Below are 23,210 nucleotides of genomic sequence, written 5' to 3'. Positions count from 1 at the left end.
TCGAGGAGCTCTGGAGTCTGAAGCAGCTCGACCCCACCAAGAACCCACTATCGATGCGTTGAACTCGCCCAGGTTGGCGTCATAGGGCGAGCGAATTGACAGTTTCAATGCTGTTACTACTGCTGCCACTGACCATGTTGAGAAGCGTGGATAATTATTTAAACATGACTACATGTATGATTCAGTACCATGGTGCGTGCTTTCTGTGATTGAGGGCAAAGAGCAGAGCCGAATCCAAGAGAATATTACGGAATGGGCATTGATTGGTACCGTTTCCCTCGTCCTCTGATCTTTCCTCCAGATGCTTTTACCATTGCTCCGAGTGGCTCGTACGAATAAGGTACCTACCTACCGATTGCCAGCCTCGGTCTCGGTTCAGAAAGCATACCTTGGGTACCTTTGGTAGGTACAAATTTCACATTGCTCACTCACCTAAGGTTAGGTCTGTCTGCGCTCGATAAGCCTTGCATTTTAATGCCATCAATATGAGCATCCTAAATAATGCATCGTATCTCACCTCTGCTCTGTTCTCTACCTTGCTATCCATATTTCTCCCACGACGAGTGCCGTATAGCTACGTCAGTCGCCTCAGCTTAATTGGACCACTGGTTGTTAGTGGGTCAGATTTCAGGAGTCTCAAGAGAAGATCGTCGCCAAGGATCCAGTATAACACGTCTCGCTGCTTGTCTTAGGTAAGCTGTCCTGCGACACCTTTTCAATGAAGCAAACAGAAGGAGAGAGAGGAAGCATGATTCAATAAGAAATCCGACTGGACAAGTTATACAAGAGGATCCAGTAGATTTAAAAAGAAACAAATACACCACGCATACATACTGAATTCGAGAGTGCTTGGCATGGATCTCTGTAAAGGTAATTCTACAATTCTGATTGACGCTGCAAGCAGATTATATATTATATATACACATGGACCGTTTCCATGGCTGGAACCCGAGATAGTGCACTTAACTACTGACCCAACCGACATGAGCGTTGATGACAAGTCACAATCACGGTCATACCTTGGCGCTATGGGTTTTATTTTTATTTTTTCTTGTTGTTTTGCTAACCGTGCAATAGGCCAATTTTCTCCGCCTTCCGCATCGACAACCACCTCCGGTTCTTCAGCTCCTTGCTTCTCTTTGTCCTTGCTTAACAAACATTTTCTTGGCTGGTATCACAAATGAGCTCAATCCAGAGATCCTCCCCACCATGACAGTGCCTAGCGAACTCTGACAAGGCATGGGCAACTTTGCGGACCAAGGCACGCCGCCTCTTCTTCTTGGCGAATCCGGGCTTGAGCTGGTCAAGCACCCGCCTTACACATCCCAGGACTTCTTTGCCATTATTCCAATCAGTCTTGTCATTCCCGATGCGCTGCTCGGGCTCTATGTAGTCCTTGTACGAGCCATCTGGGTCAAAGTCTCTCAGTTGGCCGTTGCGAATATTGACGCAGAGATAATCGTTGCCCGGGTCGCCCATGGGACCATCTTGGTACCATAACGACAGACACCTGATCCACTTGATGTGACTGCTGAAAACGGAACAGTACTTGGACCACAGGTCCCAAGTATATAACGGCGACACGCCCTCGTGTGAGTAGTTGATGTATATATCGAAACAGTTTTGTCCATAGTATATGGGTGATGCCTCTTCATGAATCTGTTTGCTCACCAGGAGGAGAGCTGGAATCTGTAAGTTGTTTGTAATTGCATATACGCTCCCCGGACGCCAGTACTTTAGCACCAGTAGATAAACCTCATTGCGTATTTCTCTTGGGAGACTCAATAGTAGATTCTGATTTGATAGCTAGTCAGTCTCTTTCAGATACCAAACTGAAGGGCTTCGTACACGAAACATTGGGAACGATTTGTTCAGATTATGTGGTTCGAGGAGAATGATGTGGTAGTAGTTGTCGATGACGATGATGATGATAGAGGGAAAATATTCTACTGACTACTCGCCGTTTTACAAATTCATTATATAATGGTACATCGCCCGTGATTCACCTGTTGGCAAGCCATGAACCTTTGTCGCTCACCTTTGTGCAAATAACTGCATATGACAGAGCCATTTTTAGCGCCAACATCAAGGCGAGCATTCCAGCCTAGATACGGATAACATTCACAGCACATGGAAAAGTGAATACATCAGTTGTGCTAAAGCCTTTCATTAGATTCATGTGTGTTCTAGTCTATGAGACTTTAAGATGAAACTGGAAACGTGTATTCGTTGTTGTGCTGTTTTTCGGGGCCACTATTTTGTCCACCCCCAGAATATTCTTTGGTAGGAAAGAGCTCACCGCAGGTCTTTTTTCTTCTTCTTCTTTTTTTTTTTTTTCAAACTCCATAATACGTTTGTACCATGATTTCTGCTTTCGACGCCAGCAATCCAGAGACCGGGCAAGAACGTCGTGCTGTTTCCACATCCTCAAGGTGGTTGCTCAGCCTTGATATCAGCCTCTAGGGAAGATCGGCCAGTAATGCAAGGCTCAAAGATGGCTTAGACTTGACCATTAGAAGTAGGTTGAGCAGCATGTGCCATACTGCCCGGCGTGTTGGTCGCGCTAGGCCATGGCCAATGCTCATTGTCTCCGTTGGTCTCTCGGGCGATGATAGCAGAAGTCTTCAGAGTAGTAGAGTGAGTTGCGGTAGCCCTGGTGGTGACACTGTGGGAGAGAGGCCAAGGCCAGTTGGGGGTGTTGTTGTTGTTGTCAGCAGCGTCAATGTGAACAGAGGCAGCGGAGTCGTAGGCTGGAGCATCGTGGTTGGCGATTGCAGTGCTGTCAGCAACAGAGGTCTACCAAAGAAGCATCAGTTAGCGACAGGTCGGGGTTTTTGAAACTCGGAGAGACGCCACAAGGAATATTTCGTGGAGAAAGTGTAGAGGCCAAGACAAGATTTTGGGAATCAGTGAGTTAGAATTGAGAGACTCACCTCAGTGCCGACAGGGAAGGCCGTGGCCAAGTCAGTCAAGCCGAGAATGGCAATGACGACTTGGATGATGGACAGAGACTTCAGGTTGCGTTGCAAGAACATGTTGACGATGTTGTGGGTTGACGAATTGATATGGTTTGTATTGGTGAGGTTTCAAAGACACCACAAGGTGATGAACTTTGATTTTGATGACTTGATGGTGAATTTTGAGCAGGACTGGAACTACCCGTTTGTATGATATTGCGAAGGTGGTGCTGATAGTTGTGTTTGTACCTGATGGAAAGGGAAGAGATGTTTTGTTGCTATCCTGTCGATTTAAATATTCAGCTCTGTGCAGTGATTCAGTGTGCATCTCGGTATTGTTCTGAATGGGACATCCACTACCCATCATCGGACAAAAGGGCAGAGTGCAGTTGGTTTACTGCGAGTCTGGTCAACTGAGGCAGTCAATTCAGACAGCGACCCTTGCTAAGTATTCGAGTTGCGCATATCTTGATACATTCTGAAATCTGAATGCAACATTGAATCATGCTAGACTTTGCTGATAGTACGGTCTTCAAGGAATAGAATACCATTGTGTCTGTCCAAGGCCACAATCAAAATTAGTTTCCCAGTCATCTTGTATCCCCCCTTCTCGAGAACAACAGTGTCAACAGGAGAGAAAAAAAAAAAGAAGAAAAAAAAAACATAAGAAATTCAGGCGAATCCAAAGGAGGACTCAAGCCTGGCACACTGACAGAGTAGTCATTGCCCTCTACGCTCTTACCATTGAGCCAGCATGTCTCCCCAAGTTTAGTTGTTCGGGTCTGGTCGCCAGGGTGCTGGACCAGAGACATTGGTTGGCTGTTTATTCAGATACTTGATCCCTCCAGTTGCAAACGCAAGATGCAAACGCCCCAACTAACTGACTTGCATGCTGAACCGATGAAGGACTCCACGTGCCAATGGTCAATGCTTAGAGCCGGGTGAGTCCAAGAGTATTTCCATTCATTTCATTACAACTGGCTCTTGCAGGGGCAGATCACAAGAGACTGACACTGGCACACAAGGCAAAACACTTTCTGATCATCAAGCTTGCTTTTCACATTCATGATCTGATTTGACTATTTCGAAATGCATGATATATATATATATATATATTATACACCAGTCCACTTTCCAAACTTTTTCCACTCCGTAAAAATGGTTCGGAAAATTGCTCTTCCACTCTCGTCCATGGCTTCGCTCAGAATCCTCCTACTGGCTTCTGGTGTAATGCTCAAGATAGAGTATATTCCTGTGGTGAGCTCCTTTCGCATGTCCCTCGAAACGTCGCCCTCGAGCTGGAGTTTGATGTAGAGAGCCAAGATCCAGAACATGTGCTGTCCTGCCGAACGTTTCACTGCATCAGTGACAGAGTCAAGGCTGTTATTCTTACCACGGGCAACAGATGCGGCGCTTGGTTCGCAGATCAGAGTGAGAAGGCGCGCAAACTTTGTGCCGTGCTGTGCTCTAAGGCGAGTATCCAGCCATGGTGGGAAGAGGAAACTGCTGCTGCTCTGGTTGGAGTCGGCAGGTTTGGCAAGTAGTACACGGAGGAGATCTTGAAGTGCCGACACAAGTAGATGGTGGTGGCCCTCCAACCGAAGTCTATGGCGCTTGACAATGGTTGCTGTCAAGCGGCAGAGGATATCGAACGTTCTCTCCGCTACATCGGCAACTGTATCATCGTCCTTTTCATTTCCGTTGCGGAAACTGGCCGAATTGACAGAGCATACAGCGGAAACAGCAGCCAGTGTCAGCTCAATGTTTATTTGAGTCATTGAGCTTGAGTGCTTGTCAAGTAGCTGTTCAATAACTTGTGCAATGTATCTGAATCGTTCCAACGAGTGGTTCTTGTCAGCCAAAGATTGAACCAAGATGACCTGGACGGATGCCAGATCAAAGTTTTTGTCGCCGTCAACGATGATGGAAGGAGATTCCGACACTAAACCATTGTCAGTACCATGAATTAGCCAGCTGAATGTGCGCAACATACCTTGAATAGTTTCGATAATCCTTGCCACGATCATGTAGGGAACATTGGAACTTTTCCATGTACTGGTACTCTTGAGTGCTGCGTGCAAGAGTCCCAGTTTCGCGGGCGCATCTAGTGTCCTAGTCACAGCAACGACAAATTCCCCAATGGATTGGTTATCCGGGCTGACTGCATAGTCCTGGCTCATCTGTTTCAGAAGGGCAGCAGAGCTTGAGTCGTGTTGGTTGAGTGCTAAGAATGTCTGCAGCTTCCAGCCCACAGGAATGCCTTGAGAAGTGAGGATTTCGCCAGCATCCTGAAGTCTGGAAGCTACTTTTGATGATAATTTGATGGGATTTGCAGACAAAGAGTCTCCCAAGTCAGCTGCCGCGCGTAGGGTCAAGTCAAGTCGTACCAGGCTGTCCTCGTCCTTGGCCAGTTTACCCGGCTTCTTGAGCTTCGAGGAAAACTCGGAGATACTATGCGACACAAGTCCTCGAAGTTTGTTGACAACGTCATCCTGCTTTAGGGTCTGTTTCGCCTTGGGTGGTGATCTCTTGAGGGCGGCCAAAATGCTCTTCAGTAGAATCAAAGGTATGGTGGAGTCGCTCTCCTCATCCACGGTCGATTCTGCGACGAACTGGACAATCTGCTTGAAGTAACTTGGCGATGCCTCGGGGTTTCCAATGACTTGACTGATGACAAGCTGAGCTAGTTTGTCCACGTAAAGAAGTGCTCCAGAAGTAGAAACTAATGGGAGATTGCGAATGTCATCTAAATCCATGCCCTATGTTACGCATCAGTATAATGTGCTAGGCTTCAGCTTCTCCGATTGACCGAGATGTGGAGAGCCACTGAAAGTGATGTGAGTGATTTGTGCAACTTACATCGTAAAACGTTGGCTGCGACATGACCAAGATGAGTAATCGCAAGATGAGTTTGTAGGATTCGACATGCTTTGCCGCATGCGCGTTGATGTCCGACTCCCATTTCTTCCAAGAAGACATGATCCTCTTTCGCCGGTCTTTCGCGAACGCATCCGGTGCGAATTCAAGAAGTCTTGTGATAGGTGATTCGACAGGGGCAGCTGTCCAAGCCGGAGAACCAGAAGCCTCCAGCTCCGCGATAAGGGGCTCAATCATGGAGTCCACCAATCCCTCATCGTCTGCAATCACGTCTTTATGAGCGATTCTGTTCGAAAACCCAGGTTGAACAGCTTGGGGCTGCAGGAGAGTGTGTAGTTCTCCAAGTAGCTTGCCGATCTGCTCATCTCCATTGGGAGCACTGCTTAGAGGCGGGAGTTTACTGAATACGAGCTCGAGATAATTTGTGTCAATATGACCAAGTTTAACCTCGGCAATGATTCGCTTCAGGAAAGCGCTCGCCATTGTTACGGCATCACTCAAGTCTTGACCCATAGGATAGTTGACCGAACATAATTGCGAGCAACAATCAAAAGCCTCAAATGTTGCAGTCTCTGATAGGGGTTGGCTGGAAAGCACCTTGGACATGGTGGTCTTTGTATGCTTCCAAATAGTGTGAGTCTCAGCCGCCGAGACCCATGATGCAGTCGTCTTTGTTATCCGCCACTTGATGGACAGCAGGAACGGGGGTCGGCCCGCTGTATCCACCTTTTGTAGAACTGTGTTGAGTAGCTTGGAACTGAGGGCAGAGATATAGGCTTCATCCTTGGCTCCCTGGCCAATAGCGTCGAGAATGACCAGATGAGCTCCTTTATCGTCTTGCATTTGCAACCAGTCTACCAGCGCAGAAGCTTGTTGAGTCGAGAGAGCTCCTTGCATCAGTCCTGCGAATCGCTCACAGATCCTGCGGTCAATCCATGGTGTGCTCTCCAATGATGTTTTCTGGTCAAGCATTTGGCAAAGCTCGGCATGCCATCTCTTGGTAAACCCAGTCAGATCACGGGCTTTGGCGAACGCTTCCATGAGAGAATTCACAACGTTCTCAACAATAATTTGAAGATCAAGTTTGTCGCCTTTTGTGGACGAGGTTATGCGACCGAGCAGTGTATTGAGTAATTCCTCATTCAGTAAGAAGACATCGGCATCGCAGGAAATAACATCGGCGAGAACGTCCCAGTCCGTTTCCGAGCTTTGGAAACAATAACTTTTCGTAAGGTACGTCAATGTCTCTAGTTCTGGTGAGCAGCCGTAAAATCTTGCCTCGCTCAGCAGTTTGGCAGTGACAGATTCGGCGACTTTGTGTTCCTCGGCGAACGCAAGCAAGAGCTTGAACACGGCCTGCGCCCAGGCTTGACGCGCCCGCTTCGACGTAGGATCATCAACATCGTGTTGTTTCTGGGCAGCCAGACGCCACAAGACCCGGATGCATAGTGCGGGCTCCTTTGAGGCTGTAGCGTTCGCAATGTCCAAAAGGCCGAGGCCGAGACCATTGGCGAAGGAATTCCTCGCTGGATTGATGAGATTCTTCAAGATGAACTGCTCGAATTGGCGCTTCCAAGATTGTTTTCTGTCGAGATGGCCCTGCACTTGGTTTCCGCTGGAAAGCTGATCGATAATGGTGCAGCAAGGGTAGTATAAATGAGTAGCAAAGATGCGGGCGTCTTCCATGCTGCCTAGATGGAGATTCCAGAGAGCAATGAGAATCTTTGGCCACTGCTCTTGCTGCTCATGGAGACCGCCGTGGAGTGGTAGAAGGCTCATTGACCGGGCGCAAATCCACACCAATGGGGCAATCAAATCCTTGACGTCTTCAACTGGCATGCGGAAGAGAGACTTGACATGTTCAGCGCCGATGCGAATATCTTCAGAATCCTGGATCGACGTAGCATCGACGCGCCTAAGAAGCATTCCAAGGGCTCCGAATAACTCCGATGCGGAAGAGATCAAGGTCTCTGGTGCTCTTAGAGAATCGATATCAAACGTGATGGGCTGGTCTCGCTTCCTCTTCTTGGGCTTGGTCGCTTTCGATGCATCATCGGCTGCGGGGTTTGAGATATCCTTCGCACTCTGCTGCAGTACAATGACAAACTTTCGCTCGAGGAAAATTCGGGATAGGGAGAACAAGGAGATTCTCTCAAACAAACAGCCAATTGTGGTCCATGTCAGAGGGTATCTTCGGATTTGTTCTGCAATATCAGTGTTTCCGTCCATATGCTTAAGAAGCCATCGTAATATTGTTTCCTCGGCAGCGCATGATTTGCCTCCCTTCGCGGCCGTAAGTAGTCGCCATACATCTTTGATCTTGTCGTCGAATGGGCGGGAATCAGACTCCAGAGACCGAGCAGACTTGATGAGAGCTAACTGGCTCGCCTGGACATGATCACATTAGCTGAGTATGACATGAATCGGGTTGCTTGGCATACATAAAAGTCTCCAGCGGCCATCTTGAGGAGGGCACTCAATCGCCAGATTTGATGGTGTTCTTTTGTGGTATATTTCCTCCCCAAGCACCTTATTACAGCGCTGGCTTCTTCTTAATGGCAAGCAGCAGCGCCTGGAAATGCAGGGCGCAAAAGCTCCCCGCGGTCTCCCAAAATTTCCCAAATTCTGCCGCTGCACCAAACCACGCTAAGCCATTTTGGTTGGAGCCCTGACACCGCCTGCGGAATGAAGCGCCAGCGCGTAAAACGTCACTGCATGTTCCTGGTCTTGGGGGACGCAACTGGAGCTGCTCGCGCCGTCAAGTCCCGAATTTGGTACCAGCCCAGCCCTGGAGCAGCCGCTTGCTTGCATTGCAGCTTGATTGAGCTTCTGACAAGCTTTTGAATCTTCGACGACCGACAACGTCAATCTACTACAACCACCAAAAACAGTCAATTGAATTCAATTGCACCCAGTAAGAGTCAAATTTGTCGCGCTTCTGAACAGCCCAATTGCTGACTTTGCTTTAGCAACCGCCATCATGTCCAGCACGTCAGTCCCTCCGCCACCTCCCGCGGTCGCAAGACCCGTTAGCGAGGCACTTTTGAACGAAAAGGTATGACGGCCTCTATTTTTTCTCACATTCTACAAAGCACGCCCAGATCGACTCGACCCGCCCGAGATCTTCCTCTACAACAAAGCAATCGAGCCACATATATTAACGCTGCCATGTCTTAGTGGGATCGCTGCCTCTCCAACATGCTCATCAAGTCCTCCCTCGGCCTCGGTTTCGGTGTTGTCTTTTCAGTCCTCCTCTTCAAGCGCAGGGCGTGGCCCGCCTGGGTCGGTGTTGGTTTCGGTGCCGGCAGGGCGTACGAGGAGTGCAACTGGAGTCTGAAGCAGGCTTCGAGGGAACTTAAGCGATCGGCATAAACCAAGAAATCGGCAGGGGGGAAAGAATAGGAGGACTGGCACGTGCAGGCGAATAGACTCGAATGGCGACGCCATCGCCATCTATATCGACAAGTGATTATCGAACGGCAGCGAGACACGTTGTGGACATGTAAGACGGAGGCTGTACCATCACACACAATAGACGATTCTTTTTCTCTTCATGATGCTGAAGCCGGTCTCATCTCGCTCTGGGGCGCTCTACTCATACATATGCCACCAATCACGGCTTTGAACGGATCTACTCAGTAAACACACGTCTCTATTTACCTCGACAGATTGCGGGTGTTTATGTATATGCAAGCTAATTCTACACTACATATGGTCTACTCTCAGGACGAGCATCTAGCTCATTCTTGGTTTTCTTTGCTAAGAAGCGGTAGTATCGAAATGTCTCTGTCGCAACTCTTCTCCGGCAGTCCCGAAGTTCAGTCCCTTGGCAGACCTCGATTCCCTATTTGCGATACGGGGGCTCAGGCTCTTTCCAAAGGCCTCTTCTTCCTTTGCCATCGATTTCCTGATGTGAACGCGCTTGCTTTGCCGCCAAGTCTCATGTTCCATAGTGCTGGTCCCTGGAACAGTCTTCTGGCTCGGATCGTGATAACCACTCTTGCTCATTGCCGAGCTCGCCTCGAGTTTTGCCATTGTACGATGATCTTCGAAATTTGGCCGGCGCATCTTTCGCTCGCCATTCACAGCGCTATCATCGTTCAGGTAGCAGTCCATTCCTGTTTGATTACCAGTAGATTTGGGTGCTCTCCTTTTTCTATCAGGACCGCGAGATCCGTCAAGGCTTACGTTGTAGAAGCGCGCAATAACGTATATTCCTACTGCTAGGACAACAGTCAGAACGCCGGCAATGGAGATTGCGATCCATTGGGCAAAGTCTGGGGACGGCCGGTGAAAAGCTCCTGATTCTGCACCAAGTCGCGGTAGCCTGCCTTTGAAAAGTGTAGTGTATTCGTGAGACTCATGGGCTTGGCAGCGGCACGCAGAGATTTCCTGCAGTGGGCCTTCTGCTTGAGAGTCCGAGGTCTGGTGCATCTGGTGACCACTGGCTGGTACGGTCATCTTGTCAATATTGTGGTTAGTATCACGGTGATGAGCAGACGAAGAATGTCGATGCCAGCTGTGCCGTTTATGGCGTCGTTGATATAAAGATCCTGCTATTGGACGCGTCGCGCGCTCATGAAATGGTGGTGGTGGTGAGAGGTTCTCGAGATCGGAGGGTCTGCCAAAGGATCGTGCAACTCGAAGCCGCGGCATTATAATAGTTCGTTGCAAATATCAGGATTCACCGAGTGTCATCACCACGTTGTATTGTGTTCTCCTGCGTGAGCTAAATACCGAATCCAGAAGCGAATGTTGAAGAAATTTATAATTTACATCGAAGAAGAGAAGGCCTCATGTAATCTGAGATGCAGATGGCCCAGAAAAGGCTATGATTTGGAACAATATCAGGCGTCGGTGACGATGAATTGTAGTAAATCCCGTCCATATATTGTCATTGATGCTTTCTCATCATCTCGCAGTGACAAGGCTTGGACAGGCAGTCTGAGCCATGAAGATGTACCGACAGCATCTGATTCGCCCTCTGACACAATGCAAACTTCCTCGTCACTTTTCATGGCAAGAGGCCCAAAACTTTCAGTCATAGTCTTGATGTAAATCAGTCGTAGCATGTACCAGTCGGTCGTTACTCAACCAAGTCATTCCTCAAATCATTCATGGGCTGTTAACCAATTCACGCCCTTTCAGCTGGCTTTTACACTCAACTTAGTCACTTACGACATCCTTGGGTCTGGACATCACTGAAGTCAGTCATGCGAGTTTGGAAAACAGAGAGGGTGACACCGAGTGAAACAGTCATTCCCAAAGCCGTGCCACATGCGCTGAATCAACTATTCTTGGTGAGTGTTTGTACCAATCACGCAATCATGTCAGAGACTCGCCAGTTACACAACAGCCAGGAAATAGTCGTTCGTTTCATTAGCATTATTTACAAGAAGATAGTCAGATTATCAGGAAACACAATATGCCCTAGCCACCATCGCGCACATTAGAGTATTATACCATACAAAATATAGAAACCTTCTCGGCATATGTGATGAACACAATCATCCGAAAGAAACAAATGGTGGCAGATTGTCCATCACTAATATGTTGACATTGTCGCCGTCGCTACTGGTATGTCCAGCGATTGCCTGGGCCTGGTCGAGCCACGGCATATGCTCCTTGACTAGAATTCCGGGAACAGTTGCCGCCCAAGCAGCCAGGATGCACCGGACCAGCTCACCGCATTGCTCCAAAGAGATGATGTGACTCTCCATGGTCAATTTGATATTGGCGACAATATCACCAAGATGTGCGTCCGTGACAGCTTGCTCCGTAGCTGTAATCCGAGATTGATACACTCTGTCCAAGTTGGCAACTGCCGCTTCAAAGACTGCATCGACACTGTAGCCTGTGAGCGCTACAACATGTTCGAGCAGATTCATATATCGGGCAAATATCGCTGCAGCATCGCGAGGGTGATTCTCCGTGGAGGGATGGGTATAGTTGACAAACGAATGTCCCTGTCTCATGCACCTGTCGCTGACGAACTGTCCAAAAACATCAAACTGGTCCGGCGCCTCTTTTTGGCGTCGATGGAGGGCATCGACGAGACCTTCAATCTGTTGAATACAGGCTTCTACAAAGGTCCCCGCTGCGGTGAACTTGACGGCCTCGATCACATTTGGGTGCACCTGAGGTACCAAACCTCCAAAGGCGATGCCGGCAACGACATGTGACCATCCCACCTCGGCGCCGCGGGCAGTCATGATAGTTCCTGGCGCAATTCTGTTTCCAGACACGTCGATGACCTGGGCGCTTACACCATAAAAGGCGTCCACAGCCTTGTCAGCTGGCAGACGGCGTAGAAACTCCAACGTGGGCCCTCCGTAGGATTGCACATCGATGATCAAGTGGCCAGCCTTGACGGCCGAAAGCACGTCGTCACGCAGGTAAACGCTGCGAACCCAGCTTGGACTTCGCTGGAACGGTATGCTTCCACATGCCAAATGCTTGGCCATGAGAAGTGTATAGCCGCTTCCCAACGATGGAGCGTGTCGTGGAATCCTCGAACCTCGGACCAAAGACAGACGCCAGTTGGCGTCAGTGTGTATGAGATCAATCGACAGTCCGAATGGCCCTCTTCCCGAGTAGTGTAGTCCATGAGCGCTCCTCTCAATTCGCATACCTGTGAATAAAGCAAGAGCTACCAATTCCTCCCTTGTCACGCTGATGCAAGGTTTGTTGCCAGCGATCCAGATGGACTGAAGCTTTGCGAACCGTTCTTCCACGGCTGACGCCCTGTTGTCTGGGCCAACGTCAACTTCTGGAAGTTCTCTCACGCAGTTCACCAGCTTCTCTCTCCTTAGGAGCATATCGCGATCTTGGAAGAATTTGGTGGTATGACCCAATTCATGCCTTGCACTCTGGATGTTGTTAAATATAGGCCGAAGCAGGGTTCCGTAATATGCAATATCTTTTTTATCTTCTCTACTAAACCTTACAATCTCCCCAAATACGGCCTCGTACAACGGAACCCAGCTCAGTTCTGCCTGGATTGCAGACATGTGATCCAGGGTAGAGCTCGTCCACAGTCCTCGATCGGCATCCTCAAAGAGATGCTCAAGGCTGGGCACCTCGAGGGCTGGGGTCCGACCGCCGAGAAGAGACCGGTACCTGCTCGGCGGATCCTGACGGAAGCAACCCATGCGTCGAGGGTTGGTGGTCTGGAAACTCTCATCGTGCTCGCGGACGCGACGGATTCGTTCGGTTGCTAGGCCCGCGACGGCTAGGATTACGCCTAGGAGAGCCAACCATGATGCGATGGTCTGAGACCATGCGAGACGATTTGCTTCATCGTCCATAACCGAAGTGGCTTGGCTGCGAGAACTCGAATAAAGGATATTGAGAATGAGACGTCGTCTAGTATACAAAAGCAAAGAATTCAAACGACAATGTAAAACGAGGCCGAAGTTGGGATATTCTTTTATTTCAACTCGCACATTTCTGGTAACACAAATACTTCCAATATTCTAAGAGATCCAATAAGATGTCACTGGTATGAATTCATGACACATCTAGGACTGAGGCCCCTTCAGGCATCGATCCCCCCAATGTATTAGGTGAGTGTATCTCGCCTCATACGGCCGAGGCTGGCGGCAAATCTTTTATTCGTCGCATAACTCTACGCGTGACAATTACGGCTCCCAATGAATGACCAAAGCTGAGGATTTCAGCCTCGGATGTGCCATATATAAATCTATGAATATACCGGGTTGACTTCAGTTGCCCATTCTCGCTGACGGTGCAGCTTCGGTTATTGGTCAGGGTTGGCGAGGACCATCAGCTGCGGCTGTGGTGTATGCCCACCATCAGCGAGCTGGGGAAAAGGCATTTGCTTATGATCTTTCGCTAAGGCTCAGGCAACCAAACCAGTCCTGTCTATTCTTGTATTGCATGATACTACCCGGCAAGATGGCATCTCAAAACGGGGGCTGACTCTAGTTGGAAATGGAAATTTTGATACAGAGAGATATAAGCCATGTCTTATTTATTGACTCCAAAATGTATTCAAACACACCCTTTTGCAATATGTAGATTATTCGCAAAGGCTATGGCAAGAACCAGAACTCAAGCAAACATTAAGGCTAGCAATAATCAATATTTCGTAGAACTATCTCGAATAGCTGACTCAATAATCAACTCCCCTCTTCTGCTTCTTGACATGCTTATCCATGGGCCCTTGCTTCTGAGGCTTTCTCTTGTGCGCATGATTGTCTGCATCGTCTGCATACTCGCCATCATCATCGTGATCACTACCCTCGTATTTCTCCACCTCCATCTCCGTCTCGCCCGCCTCCTTAAACAATTTCCTCCACTCGCCATTCTTCACCTGTTCATCGTTTCCATGCAGGTTGATGTGATAGGCAGTTTTGAGAGCAGCAATGCATACGCCCCGCCTCTCTCCAAAATCCAGCATCGGGCCCGGATAAGTGCCCTCCTTGTGCTCGCCGAGGCCATTTCCCTCAATCTTGACGCCGGCCTTGTCCAGAGCCGCCTTGGGGGCCTTCCACGGCTCATAGATGTACTTTGCGTCCAGTTTCTTAAGCTCTGGCACATACTCGCGGATCAGCTTGCCTTCTTTATCCCACTTCTGACCAAAGGCGACCGGGCTGTAGCAACGGTAGTACTGGGCAAAGAAGGCGGTGCAGCTCAGCCACTGCCAGTTACCGGCATTGCACGCGGGCTCGTGATCAATGAGCAGCTCCTCAAAAACGTCGGCGCCGCGCTCCCAATGGATGTAACAACCACCGCGCGTCAAGAAGCAAGCGACCGAGTGCCGGCCCAGGTGGTGTATCCAGCCTTCCTGGCGCAGTTGCCGCATGAGCGCGTCGATCCAGGGGAAGCCCGTGGTACCCCTTTTCCACCGCTGAAACCACTGTTCTGCCTCTTTCGAGTCAATGTGGTATTCGCCGCTGATGGCGTTGGTGCCCGTCTCGGTGCCCTCTTCGACCTTGGACGGGAGGTGCCATGGCACGAAGCGCACGTACGGGTTATTGATGGTCTGTAGGAAGGGCGAGCCGATTGCGGCTTGGGCCGCAAAGTACATGTCGCGGAACAAAAGCTGGCCAGTCAGGCTTTCGGGCGGCGTGGAAGCACCTTTATATTTGTTCACCAAATCTTGGACTCGCCAGTAGAAAAGCCGCACAGAGAGAGATCCAAAATGCATGTGCGGAGATAATAGTGTAGTGGCCTGCGGTCTGAATGCTGCCGGACTTGTCTTGGGCTTTTGGAAAGTGGCGGCATACTCCTCATCAGCAATAATGTGCTCGAGGGTCTTGAGCGCAAGCGTCTCCCCTCCGCGATGAGGCGTTGTGGCAGCCGCGAAGCCGAGTTCTTCGAGGGTCTCAATGGCAAAGTCCCCCTTTGGCCCGGCTATGCTGTTATATGCATGTTCTTGTCCGACGCGCAACGGAGCAATAAGATCTGGCTTGTTCTTTGGTCGATCCTGACTGAAATCTACTGGCATCTCACCCGGATCGGGGAGTGACTTTGGAGCTGGAATGGGCCGTGGTATATCTCCGACTTTCTTACCAGCCGATTGAAGTTGTGTGATTGACATGGTAGCTTTCCCGCCGTTCTTTTTGACTACGTCGTCTGAATCCCATAGTGTCCGGCCATAAGGGCTGATGACTTTGACTCCTGCCTTTTCGGCCAGTTCAGTGACGATCTTGTCTCTTTCACGAGCATAAGAGTCGGTATCCTTCTCAAAGACAAGATGCGTAACCTTCCAGGCCTTGAAGACTTTGGGGAGGACAGTCTGCGGGGCCTCACGCAAGACGAAGAGCTTTGACTTTGGATTCAGTTTGGTTATGGATTTTGACAGGTCATTCTGACAATCGAGCCTAGAGCAGAGGTCAGCAAGATGAACTGGCCATTGATATGCATCGATACACACAAGTATTGCCATCTATTCACGCCTCCCTTTGCCCTATAGACATAATGCGGATCCCATGTAAAAATTGGCCATAGAACCTCGGGATCTAGGTCAAGTGCTGCCTTGAGGGCGGGCGAGTCGTGCAGTCGCAAGTCGGTGCGAAACCAATACAGTACTCTCGCCTTTCCCATTTTGAAATAAAAGGTATGAAATCACAAACCACAATCGTCAGGGAGCGGCAGGGCACATAAAGACGTGAAGCAATTCCCGCTCTCATGGTGATAGATGGATGGCTGGCCTAGCCCCCGGCACTAGCTCTAACTCAAATCCATGATGTCAGTATTCAAGCCACAACGTTTGTTCCAGATGGAGCCCAGAAGTATTAGCATCCATGCTGGATGAGCCAGGTTTGCTAGGTTCCAAATTGTTGTAAAAGAAAAAGCCGAAGTTTGTGTACGAGTGGCTGTCCGTTGCAGCTTGGTAGTGAGAATGAGACACCGTTGGCCGTTATACACGGGACCGTTATACACACCTTTGTCGGTACATTTCATTGGGCAGTGTAAAGTCCTAGCCAGATTTGAAGGGCATTGCGTTTCTCAAGTCTGGGCAGAATCCTTTGGGGTAAGCCAAGAAACGCGCAAATCCACCCCGTTTCTGACAAGAAGCCACAATACGATTTGGAATTCAAGGAAACAGTCAGCAGTGTGATTCAGATAGACGTTTACACCTTTCATGATGTGTTTTGATTTCGTAGATCTCACTCAATGCTGGTGGTACAACTCGGAGCTCTAACGGGCCAAGCCTTTTCAGCTGTCCGTGGGTCCCTCCGAAACCCGTTCCACCAGATCGGACGACGGTTCGCTACATTAGTGCAAGGTACGATCGCGGGAAGCCGCAGAACCCCAGAACCCTGGGAAGTAAGAGAAAGAATTCATGTATGTACACTGAGATTTCAACAAAAGTTACGCACACGAGCACTGAAAACTGATGGCTGGAAACTTGTCAGACATTAACAAGAAATACAATATCTCGAAAAGAGTGACGGTAGTTCAATAACATTCCATCTGCCTATGTCCATCTGCCTATGCCCATCTGCCTATGTTGCATTGGCAATGTCGAGAACGTGAAGCGAAATATCATGCGCCTTGAGGATGGGCAAGTATCCCACGGTCTTCGGCATAATAGCGTTGCTGACTTGTGTCACCTGAAGACAATGCAATAGTTCTGCCATTACAGGATCACCCCTGGGCAATCATCTGGCTGGGATAATCGTTGTTGTTCTATTTTATGCACACACGAAGTGCTAGTCACTCTCGAATCGAAAGAGGCTTGTGCCGTGTCGGGTTTGAGGTGCTGTTTAACAAGCCAAATTGTTACTGCATTGCCAGTAGCTGCATGCTATTATTGTACAGTGTAGTATCTGACGCAGTGAACAGAAGAAACAGTATATATTTCCCTCCCCCTTCTTGATTTTTTTTACTCGGGTTTTGCAAGGGCATGGCAAATTACTGACTTGCTTGCTTCACGCGGAGCTGGTCCGGTCACAGTACGTACCTGACTCGTGCTGGTCTAGCTGGCACTATGTTGGGAGTGATCGGCAGAATGATGCACATTTTAGATCGCGTCAAGTATCATTTTGCTGCTGCCAAAACTCATCCGTACTCATTGTGCTATCGTTGCAGGTAGTGATCCGTTGTTTTTATATTGATGGGAAAGTTTAGTCGTTATTGATACGTGTAAGATGCACGCTTCAGATATGCATGTGGATTCTTGCCATGGAACGAAGCATTTACTCGCAGCTATTCTTCTCGTTCTCGACTGTGGCACTGAGAGATAAAACACCGCAGGTGCAGCATAATAAGAGGCCTATACCCAATAGGTAGCAAGCACACCGGGGCTAAATTGTTCGCTGCATATAGCAGGCGGGCGGTTTTCATGCAGTAAGATTAAGAGCTGCCGCATATCTGTCAAGATCTGGGTAAACGGACATGATAGCGGGTGAGCTGTCGGAATCTTGTTGCTTCGGATGACACACTGACTCGATGGGGCGAATATTCTTCTATTCATCTTCCATGCGTGTAGTCTAGGAATAGAGTGAATACCGTCCTGCACTAATAATAAATGGTCAAATAGCTAGGTATTGCCTCTCAATCCTGCCCACGTGACTTTACTTGGGATCGCCAGAGCTCAGTCCAACGCGCCCCCAGAGGCCAGAGGCATGTTGAACTTGCATGTGTGCCTGACAGCAGCAGAGATGAAATTGAACAGGCAGGACACGGTCATGATCTGGACCCCCCAAATCAGCAGGGCCAATTTGGTGATGATGCCAGCATTGTGCCACCTTATGCCCGCGTCCGATGTGTCTAATAACAGGGACTGTCTCCCCGATGAGCAGCGTGGGCCGTCCGCAGAGTCCACCAAACTTCTTCTGCCCCTGCTTGCCTGCTTTCTCAAATGCTCCAAGAAGCCACCAGACCTTGCCAAAAACCATCATTGCCATCCACACTTTGTCCATTGCGCTAGTGCGCTGCACGCTAGCGTACACTAAGAGCGGAGGTGAGGGTCGCCGGGGGGACTGTCAAGTGCACCGTGCACCCTCTGAAGCTCGCGCCACCCCATCGTCAGGGCTCGGCTCCACACCTGCTACTTTTGAGCCGGCCAATCATCGCCCCAGTTGGAAATGTTTCAAGAGACTCCTTTTGATGAATTTCTGTCCCCAGAACGAGTGTCTCTTTCGCCCCCCCTGTCTGTCACTTCATAACCCAAGTCCAGTCGGCCTGACGATCACCTTGCATGGCAGCACCAGAGAGGGAGGACCAAATCAAATTTACCTTAATTTTTTCCCAATTTTGTTTCTCATTCTTTTTTCTGGCCTGCCCAGCTTGAAGCATTCAAGAAACATGCTCTTCTGCTGTTCTTGACCCTGCGCGAGTCTCTTAGTTCGTACAAGCAGTTGGTGCGGCACTAAATTTTTGTTTACTGTTTCCCGTCCGCCGACCTGTTTTTTTTTTGTCCCCTACTACTACGAGATAGCTCATAATACAGCTACAGACCTTCATTCAAATCCATTTCATTTCCCGCCTTGACCATAGTCTGGGATAGGGCCACCAGTCGGCCAGGTCAGCCTCGAGAGCTACGGTACTGCAAAAACTTCGGCCATTGAAAGTTGGGAAATTTCGCACGGAATTCAATCCGGTACTCAGCCCGCTAGCCAGCCAGCCCCTTTGCGCCCATTCGGCACTCTGAGATACCCCCCCAAACCCACACAGAGAATCAGAGAAATCGCTCTGTACGGATCACTACTTTCCCTTACCGCGGTACCAAACTCATCGACTGAGTGCGACGTCGCGGATCGATTGTCTTGCTTTGCCTGCGGCGATAGTACAAGGCAAACGGCGAGTCACGGGTAGCTCCTCGCTCTCTGGTAGCAAAGCCGCCGTATCTCGTCCGCTCAAGCACGCGCATCCCGACGACCCACCTCGTTCATTTCAAATTCGATTTCGCGAGCTCCCTGTCGTCGTACATTCATGATACTGTCTGGCACGAGTAACAGCGGCCAAGATGACGAGACCGCAAATCATCCGCGCCGGTACGTTGTGATACATGGATTGCTTCCAGCCCCCCGCCCCCCTGGAACGGTACCTTGCGTGGGTACCAAGAAAGATCGCCTCATATCGCCTCACCTCTTTTTCCGGTCTTTGATTGTTGGATACTGCGTGAACTTGTCTACGATACTCTCTACTAACCTTCTTCATATAGACTCGATTGATCTTCAGGATCACGACACACCCTCGGCAAAGGAACACAAACACCCAGCTTCCAGTCAACTTGCCAATGGCCAGTCTCTAGGACCACACCAAGCCGAAACCCTTCGAGAGGTTGCTGCCGAGACAAAAGAAGACCGAAGAGTCTCATGGACGAATGGGGATATTGGCGATATTCATCAGTACATCGACGACGGAATGCAGCAACAAGATGCCTTGGCCATTGCCCAGAATGGCGGGGGCACCGACGATGGCCAGTTGGATACTGACGGGGAGGATGACCTCGATGACGATGACGACGATGATATGATGGACAAGATTTCGAGTTCCCCTTCAATTGAAGATGGTGAGGACGCCCCTTCATTGCCGCCGCCTTGGCCGGCTCGCATTGATTCTTTGCGCAATCAATCGCCACCCAAAAGCTCTCCGGTATCCAGCGAACCGAGATCATCGTCGCCGTATCTTCAACGGCCTGACTATTTACCCATCCCCTTTCATCTTCCCAATGAGCAGTCAAGCAAGGCTTCTGCTCAAACAATGAAATCTAGTCATCATCTATCTGGTGAGTATGCTGGATTGGACTACGATAAGTCCGACAACGACGTTTTCTACGACCATCTGCCCGACGAAGACCCATCGAACTAGGAAACCGATGATTCGGAAGGATCGGACGCCCACAATGCCGCAGATGGCAAATCCCACACATGCATAAAAAACAACGGAAAGCAAAGTGATGAGAATTTCAAGCATGATGAAATTGTCGATCCAAATGAAGCCGACATATATGAAGCCACCGAAAACGACCTGGCAGACCCAGACGAGCCAATGTCGCCATACGACTTTCTGATTCCCTACGACGCATCAGATGATGACTACGATGACTTTTCCTTGACTGATGAGCCTGATTTTGTTGATTCCGGCTGGGGTGCAGAGTGCTTACAAGATTTAGAGGACATTGACTTCGAGTTTGTTTACGCGCTTCATACATTTGTCGCTACCGTCGAGGGACAGGCGAACGCCACAAAAGGAGATACCATGGTCCTTCTTGATGACAGCAACAGCTACTGGTGGCTTGTGCGAGTTGTAAAGGACAGCAGTATCGGTAAGTTTCACTCCAGATTTCATGTGGAATGTCACAAAACTGACAGTTGTATCAGGCTATCTGCCGGCGGAACACATTGAGACACCAACCGAGAGGTTGGCTCGTCTTAACAAACACAGAAATATCGATTTAGCACAAACGATGCTTGGAGATACGCCAGACAAGGGCAAAAGCTCACTCAAGACGGCAATGCGGAGGAGAAAGAAGACAGTCACTTTCACAGCCCCTACATATGTGGAAGCTTCCGACGTCGACTATTCCAGCGACGAGGAGGATGAGTTGGAGGCAGAGGCTACCGCTCAAGATCAGGCCACGCAGCAGGCACAGGCCCAGCAAGCAGCTTCAGATGAGACTGCGGAAGATGAGTCCGCCAAGGTTGAACCACTAAAGCCGCGGTCGCAGAAGCAGGCGGGAGTCGAGGCTGCTCTTGACGAAACAATTGCGGAGGACGATGCCGAGGGACGGGCCAGTGAGGAAATATTTGATAACAGGAACGAGGCACGGGTCAGGACGACGAAGAACGGCACTGTCAGGAACACCGATTCGTTCTTCAAGGATGAAACCATTGAAACCAAGAAGATTTCCCTGACTCCAGCTCTGTTCCGAGACGACGAAACGAGGGACTCTAACTCGCTGGACTCGCAAGGATTACGCTCACGGCCAAGCTTCGACCGCTTGGAAAAGGAACTGGTCTCAGACAAGCAAAAGAAGAAGGAAAAGGAAAAGAAGGATAAGGACAAGAAGCCCAGCGGTATCCGCGGCTTGTTCTCTCGCAGTAAGGATAAGAAGAAGAAGTCCGACGACGGTGACGATGAGTCCTTGGGCAAGCGGTCTCTGGAAGCAGGTACCGAAGCCGGCGATGAAGAATCCAAATCAGCGGATGCGGAATCGTCGCCAGACAAGAGCCCAGGCCCTCAAAGGAGCTCGAGCAAACTTCAAAAGCAGCAGAGGGGAGATCCTTCGCCCACGAGGAAGAACAGCAATGCTCGGGATACGCAAGCAACTGCCCATGAGGCTGCTCAGGCAATGGCAAAGGCCAAGGAGGCTTCCGCTTCTCTTAGAATGGTGGAGTCGGAACCCATTGATGCCATAGAAGTGTTACCACTGAGCCAGGAGAAATCGAAGATTTCCAAAATACTGCACCCGCCTCCAAAGGTCAGCAAGGCCAAGTCACGAGTTGAGCTGGACGATTTCGACTCCTCCGATGATGGCGAGATCGTCTCTGCCCCAGAACCCAGCAGGGCAGCACCTGCACCAGCACCAGAGGCATCGCAGAGACCTGCCCCAGCGCAACAGCCATCACGTCCAACGTTACCGGGCGCCTACCCAGATAGCTATATTAGCACACAAGTCCCGACGCCGCTACAGGAGCAGCCGCCGTCCGCACAGCCTACGCAGCGTTTGCAGAATGCTTCCGGGAGACTCTCAGAATCGCCCGTACAGGTGTCTCCGATCACGTCATCGCATCCTCCTGCTCTCGTAGGCGACACGTCAAGTCAAGAAGACCGCTCCTCGCCAGTCTCTTCGCCCTCACCCGAGCTCATGGATGGCAGCAACCGGGGCCATCATAATCAAGATTCCATGACGTCTACCTCGGCTGCAGGTTCAACGACCTGGAATGACAATAACTTGCGCGCCTTTTTCGACTCTAGCACTGAGATCCGAGATCTCCTTACAGTCGTCTACGATAAGTCGGACGTCCCGCCAGCTGGCCCGGATCATCCTGTCGTGGGTACCTTGTTCAAAGAACAAAATGCCAAGCTGGCAGAAATCACTTCGGTAAGCCCTCGACCCATAGTTACCACACAACTTGGACCTGTACTAATTGAACCCCGTAGCAACTCGATAACATGCTTGGTGACTGGCTAGCTCGAAAGCAACGCCTTCGAGGCACCGTCTAAAACTTTCACAACATTCATCATTTTCATACGACACTGCATTCGCCATGGCAGCAAGTACAAGCGATCGATACCTTGCAGCAGCCGGGCCTGTACTACTTTTTGAAGCCTTCATTCTTTTAATTCAATCTTCTTCTTCTTCTTTTCAGCTGTTGGGTTCATCTGCCTATCAGTGGCTGGCGCAGGGTGGGTTCCTACGGATACGACGGAAATTTGGGTCGGAGTGTGTAGGAACACAAGAGATATACCAACGGACATTGCTCCGGCTTTTCGAATGCTTCTTTTTCTTCTTGTTTAGAGACAAATGATTCTACGACTGTACCCAACACAACATGGCACGAACGAGGCGGATTGGAGTCTTTCTTCTTTTTCTCGACTGCGATCTTTTCTTTCTTTCAGACATTCGGAAGAAGTTACCGGAACCCAGTGCCGGAAACCAGGGTCCATTCATATAAAGCGGCGTCTAGAATACGTCTTGCATATCAAAGCATAGCATAGCAACTAGGATGTATATATATTGTGTTGCCTACTAGTTTGGTTGTTCATGTTGCGTGGCACCATGGTGCTCTTAAGATGTTAGCACTTAAATGACCGAGATACTATTGGGTTGTAACACTGCTGGTAAACTGCTGACCATGATTTGACAACCCAAGTCTCGGATCTTTAGTTTCTCCTGTAGAATCCATCTTCATCGCCAATGTGGTTACAATTGGCTTAATGTTTTGTCCATTT

The 23,210-nt window shown here is 49.6% G+C and overlaps 8 protein-coding genes across 8 annotated transcripts; 2 read left to right on the top strand and 6 right to left on the bottom strand.

The window, feature by feature from the left end:
• Window positions 1-1,149: 1,149 nt before the first annotated feature.
• PFICI_12463 (uncharacterized protein) lies at window positions 1,150-2,071 on the bottom strand (the record flags this gene model as incomplete). Its single annotated transcript, XM_007841044.1, has 3 exons — window positions 1,150-1,689; window positions 1,849-1,953; window positions 2,039-2,071. 3 exons carry the CDS (start codon window positions 2,069-2,071, stop codon window positions 1,150-1,152), a joined length of 678 nt encoding a protein of 225 aa, XP_007839235.1.
• A 428-nt stretch (window positions 2,072-2,499) lies between these two features.
• PFICI_12462 (uncharacterized protein) lies at window positions 2,500-3,035 on the bottom strand (the record flags this gene model as incomplete). Its single annotated transcript, XM_007841043.1, has 2 exons — window positions 2,500-2,796; window positions 2,934-3,035. 2 exons carry the CDS (start codon window positions 3,033-3,035, stop codon window positions 2,500-2,502), a joined length of 399 nt encoding a protein of 132 aa, XP_007839234.1.
• Window positions 3,036-4,072: 1,037 nt separating this feature from the next.
• PFICI_12461 (uncharacterized protein) lies at window positions 4,073-8,296 on the bottom strand (the record flags this gene model as incomplete). Its single annotated transcript, XM_007841042.1, has 4 exons — window positions 4,073-4,899; window positions 4,951-5,716; window positions 5,817-8,222; window positions 8,276-8,296. The coding sequence occupies 4 exons, from the start codon at window positions 8,294-8,296 to the stop codon at window positions 4,073-4,075; spliced, it is 4,020 nt and encodes a 1,339-aa protein (XP_007839233.1).
• A 518-nt stretch (window positions 8,297-8,814) lies between these two features.
• On the top strand, window positions 8,815-9,206 carry PFICI_12460 (Mitochondrial inner membrane organizing system protein; the record flags this gene model as incomplete). The annotated part of the gene is made up of 2 exons (XM_007841041.1): window positions 8,815-8,889; window positions 9,012-9,206. The coding sequence occupies 2 exons, from the start codon at window positions 8,815-8,817 to the stop codon at window positions 9,204-9,206; spliced, it is 270 nt and encodes an 89-aa protein (XP_007839232.1).
• Window positions 9,207-9,593: 387 nt separating this feature from the next.
• On the bottom strand, window positions 9,594-10,295 carry PFICI_12459 (uncharacterized protein; the record flags this gene model as incomplete). Its single annotated transcript, XM_007841040.1, has 1 exon — window positions 9,594-10,295. One exon carries the CDS (start codon window positions 10,293-10,295, stop codon window positions 9,594-9,596), a length of 702 nt encoding a protein of 233 aa, XP_007839231.1.
• Window positions 10,296-11,341: 1,046 nt separating this feature from the next.
• Window positions 11,342-13,141, bottom strand: PFICI_12458 (uncharacterized protein; the record flags this gene model as incomplete). Its single annotated transcript, XM_007841039.1, has 1 exon — window positions 11,342-13,141. One exon carries the CDS (start codon window positions 13,139-13,141, stop codon window positions 11,342-11,344), a length of 1,800 nt encoding a protein of 599 aa, XP_007839230.1.
• Window positions 13,142-13,968: 827 nt separating this feature from the next.
• On the bottom strand, window positions 13,969-15,905 carry PFICI_12457 (uncharacterized protein; the record flags this gene model as incomplete). Its single annotated transcript, XM_007841038.1, has 2 exons — window positions 13,969-15,682; window positions 15,736-15,905. 2 exons carry the CDS (start codon window positions 15,903-15,905, stop codon window positions 13,969-13,971), a joined length of 1,884 nt encoding a protein of 627 aa, XP_007839229.1.
• Window positions 15,906-19,275: 3,370 nt separating this feature from the next.
• PFICI_12456 (uncharacterized protein) lies at window positions 19,276-22,481 on the top strand (the record flags this gene model as incomplete). The annotated part of the gene is made up of 5 exons (XM_007841037.1): window positions 19,276-19,303; window positions 19,474-20,081; window positions 20,124-20,580; window positions 20,636-22,359; window positions 22,419-22,481. The coding sequence occupies 5 exons, from the start codon at window positions 19,276-19,278 to the stop codon at window positions 22,479-22,481; spliced, it is 2,880 nt and encodes a 959-aa protein (XP_007839228.1).
• Window positions 22,482-23,210: the final 729 nt, after the last annotated feature.

The sequence above is a fragment of the Pestalotiopsis fici genome (genome assembly GCF_000516985.1).
Source record: "Pestalotiopsis fici W106-1 unplaced genomic scaffold PFICI_Scf_10, whole genome shotgun sequence".
Lineage (NCBI taxonomy): Eukaryota > Fungi > Ascomycota > Sordariomycetes > Amphisphaeriales > Sporocadaceae > Pestalotiopsis > Pestalotiopsis fici.
This window is presented reverse-complemented; position numbering and strand designations above follow the sequence as displayed.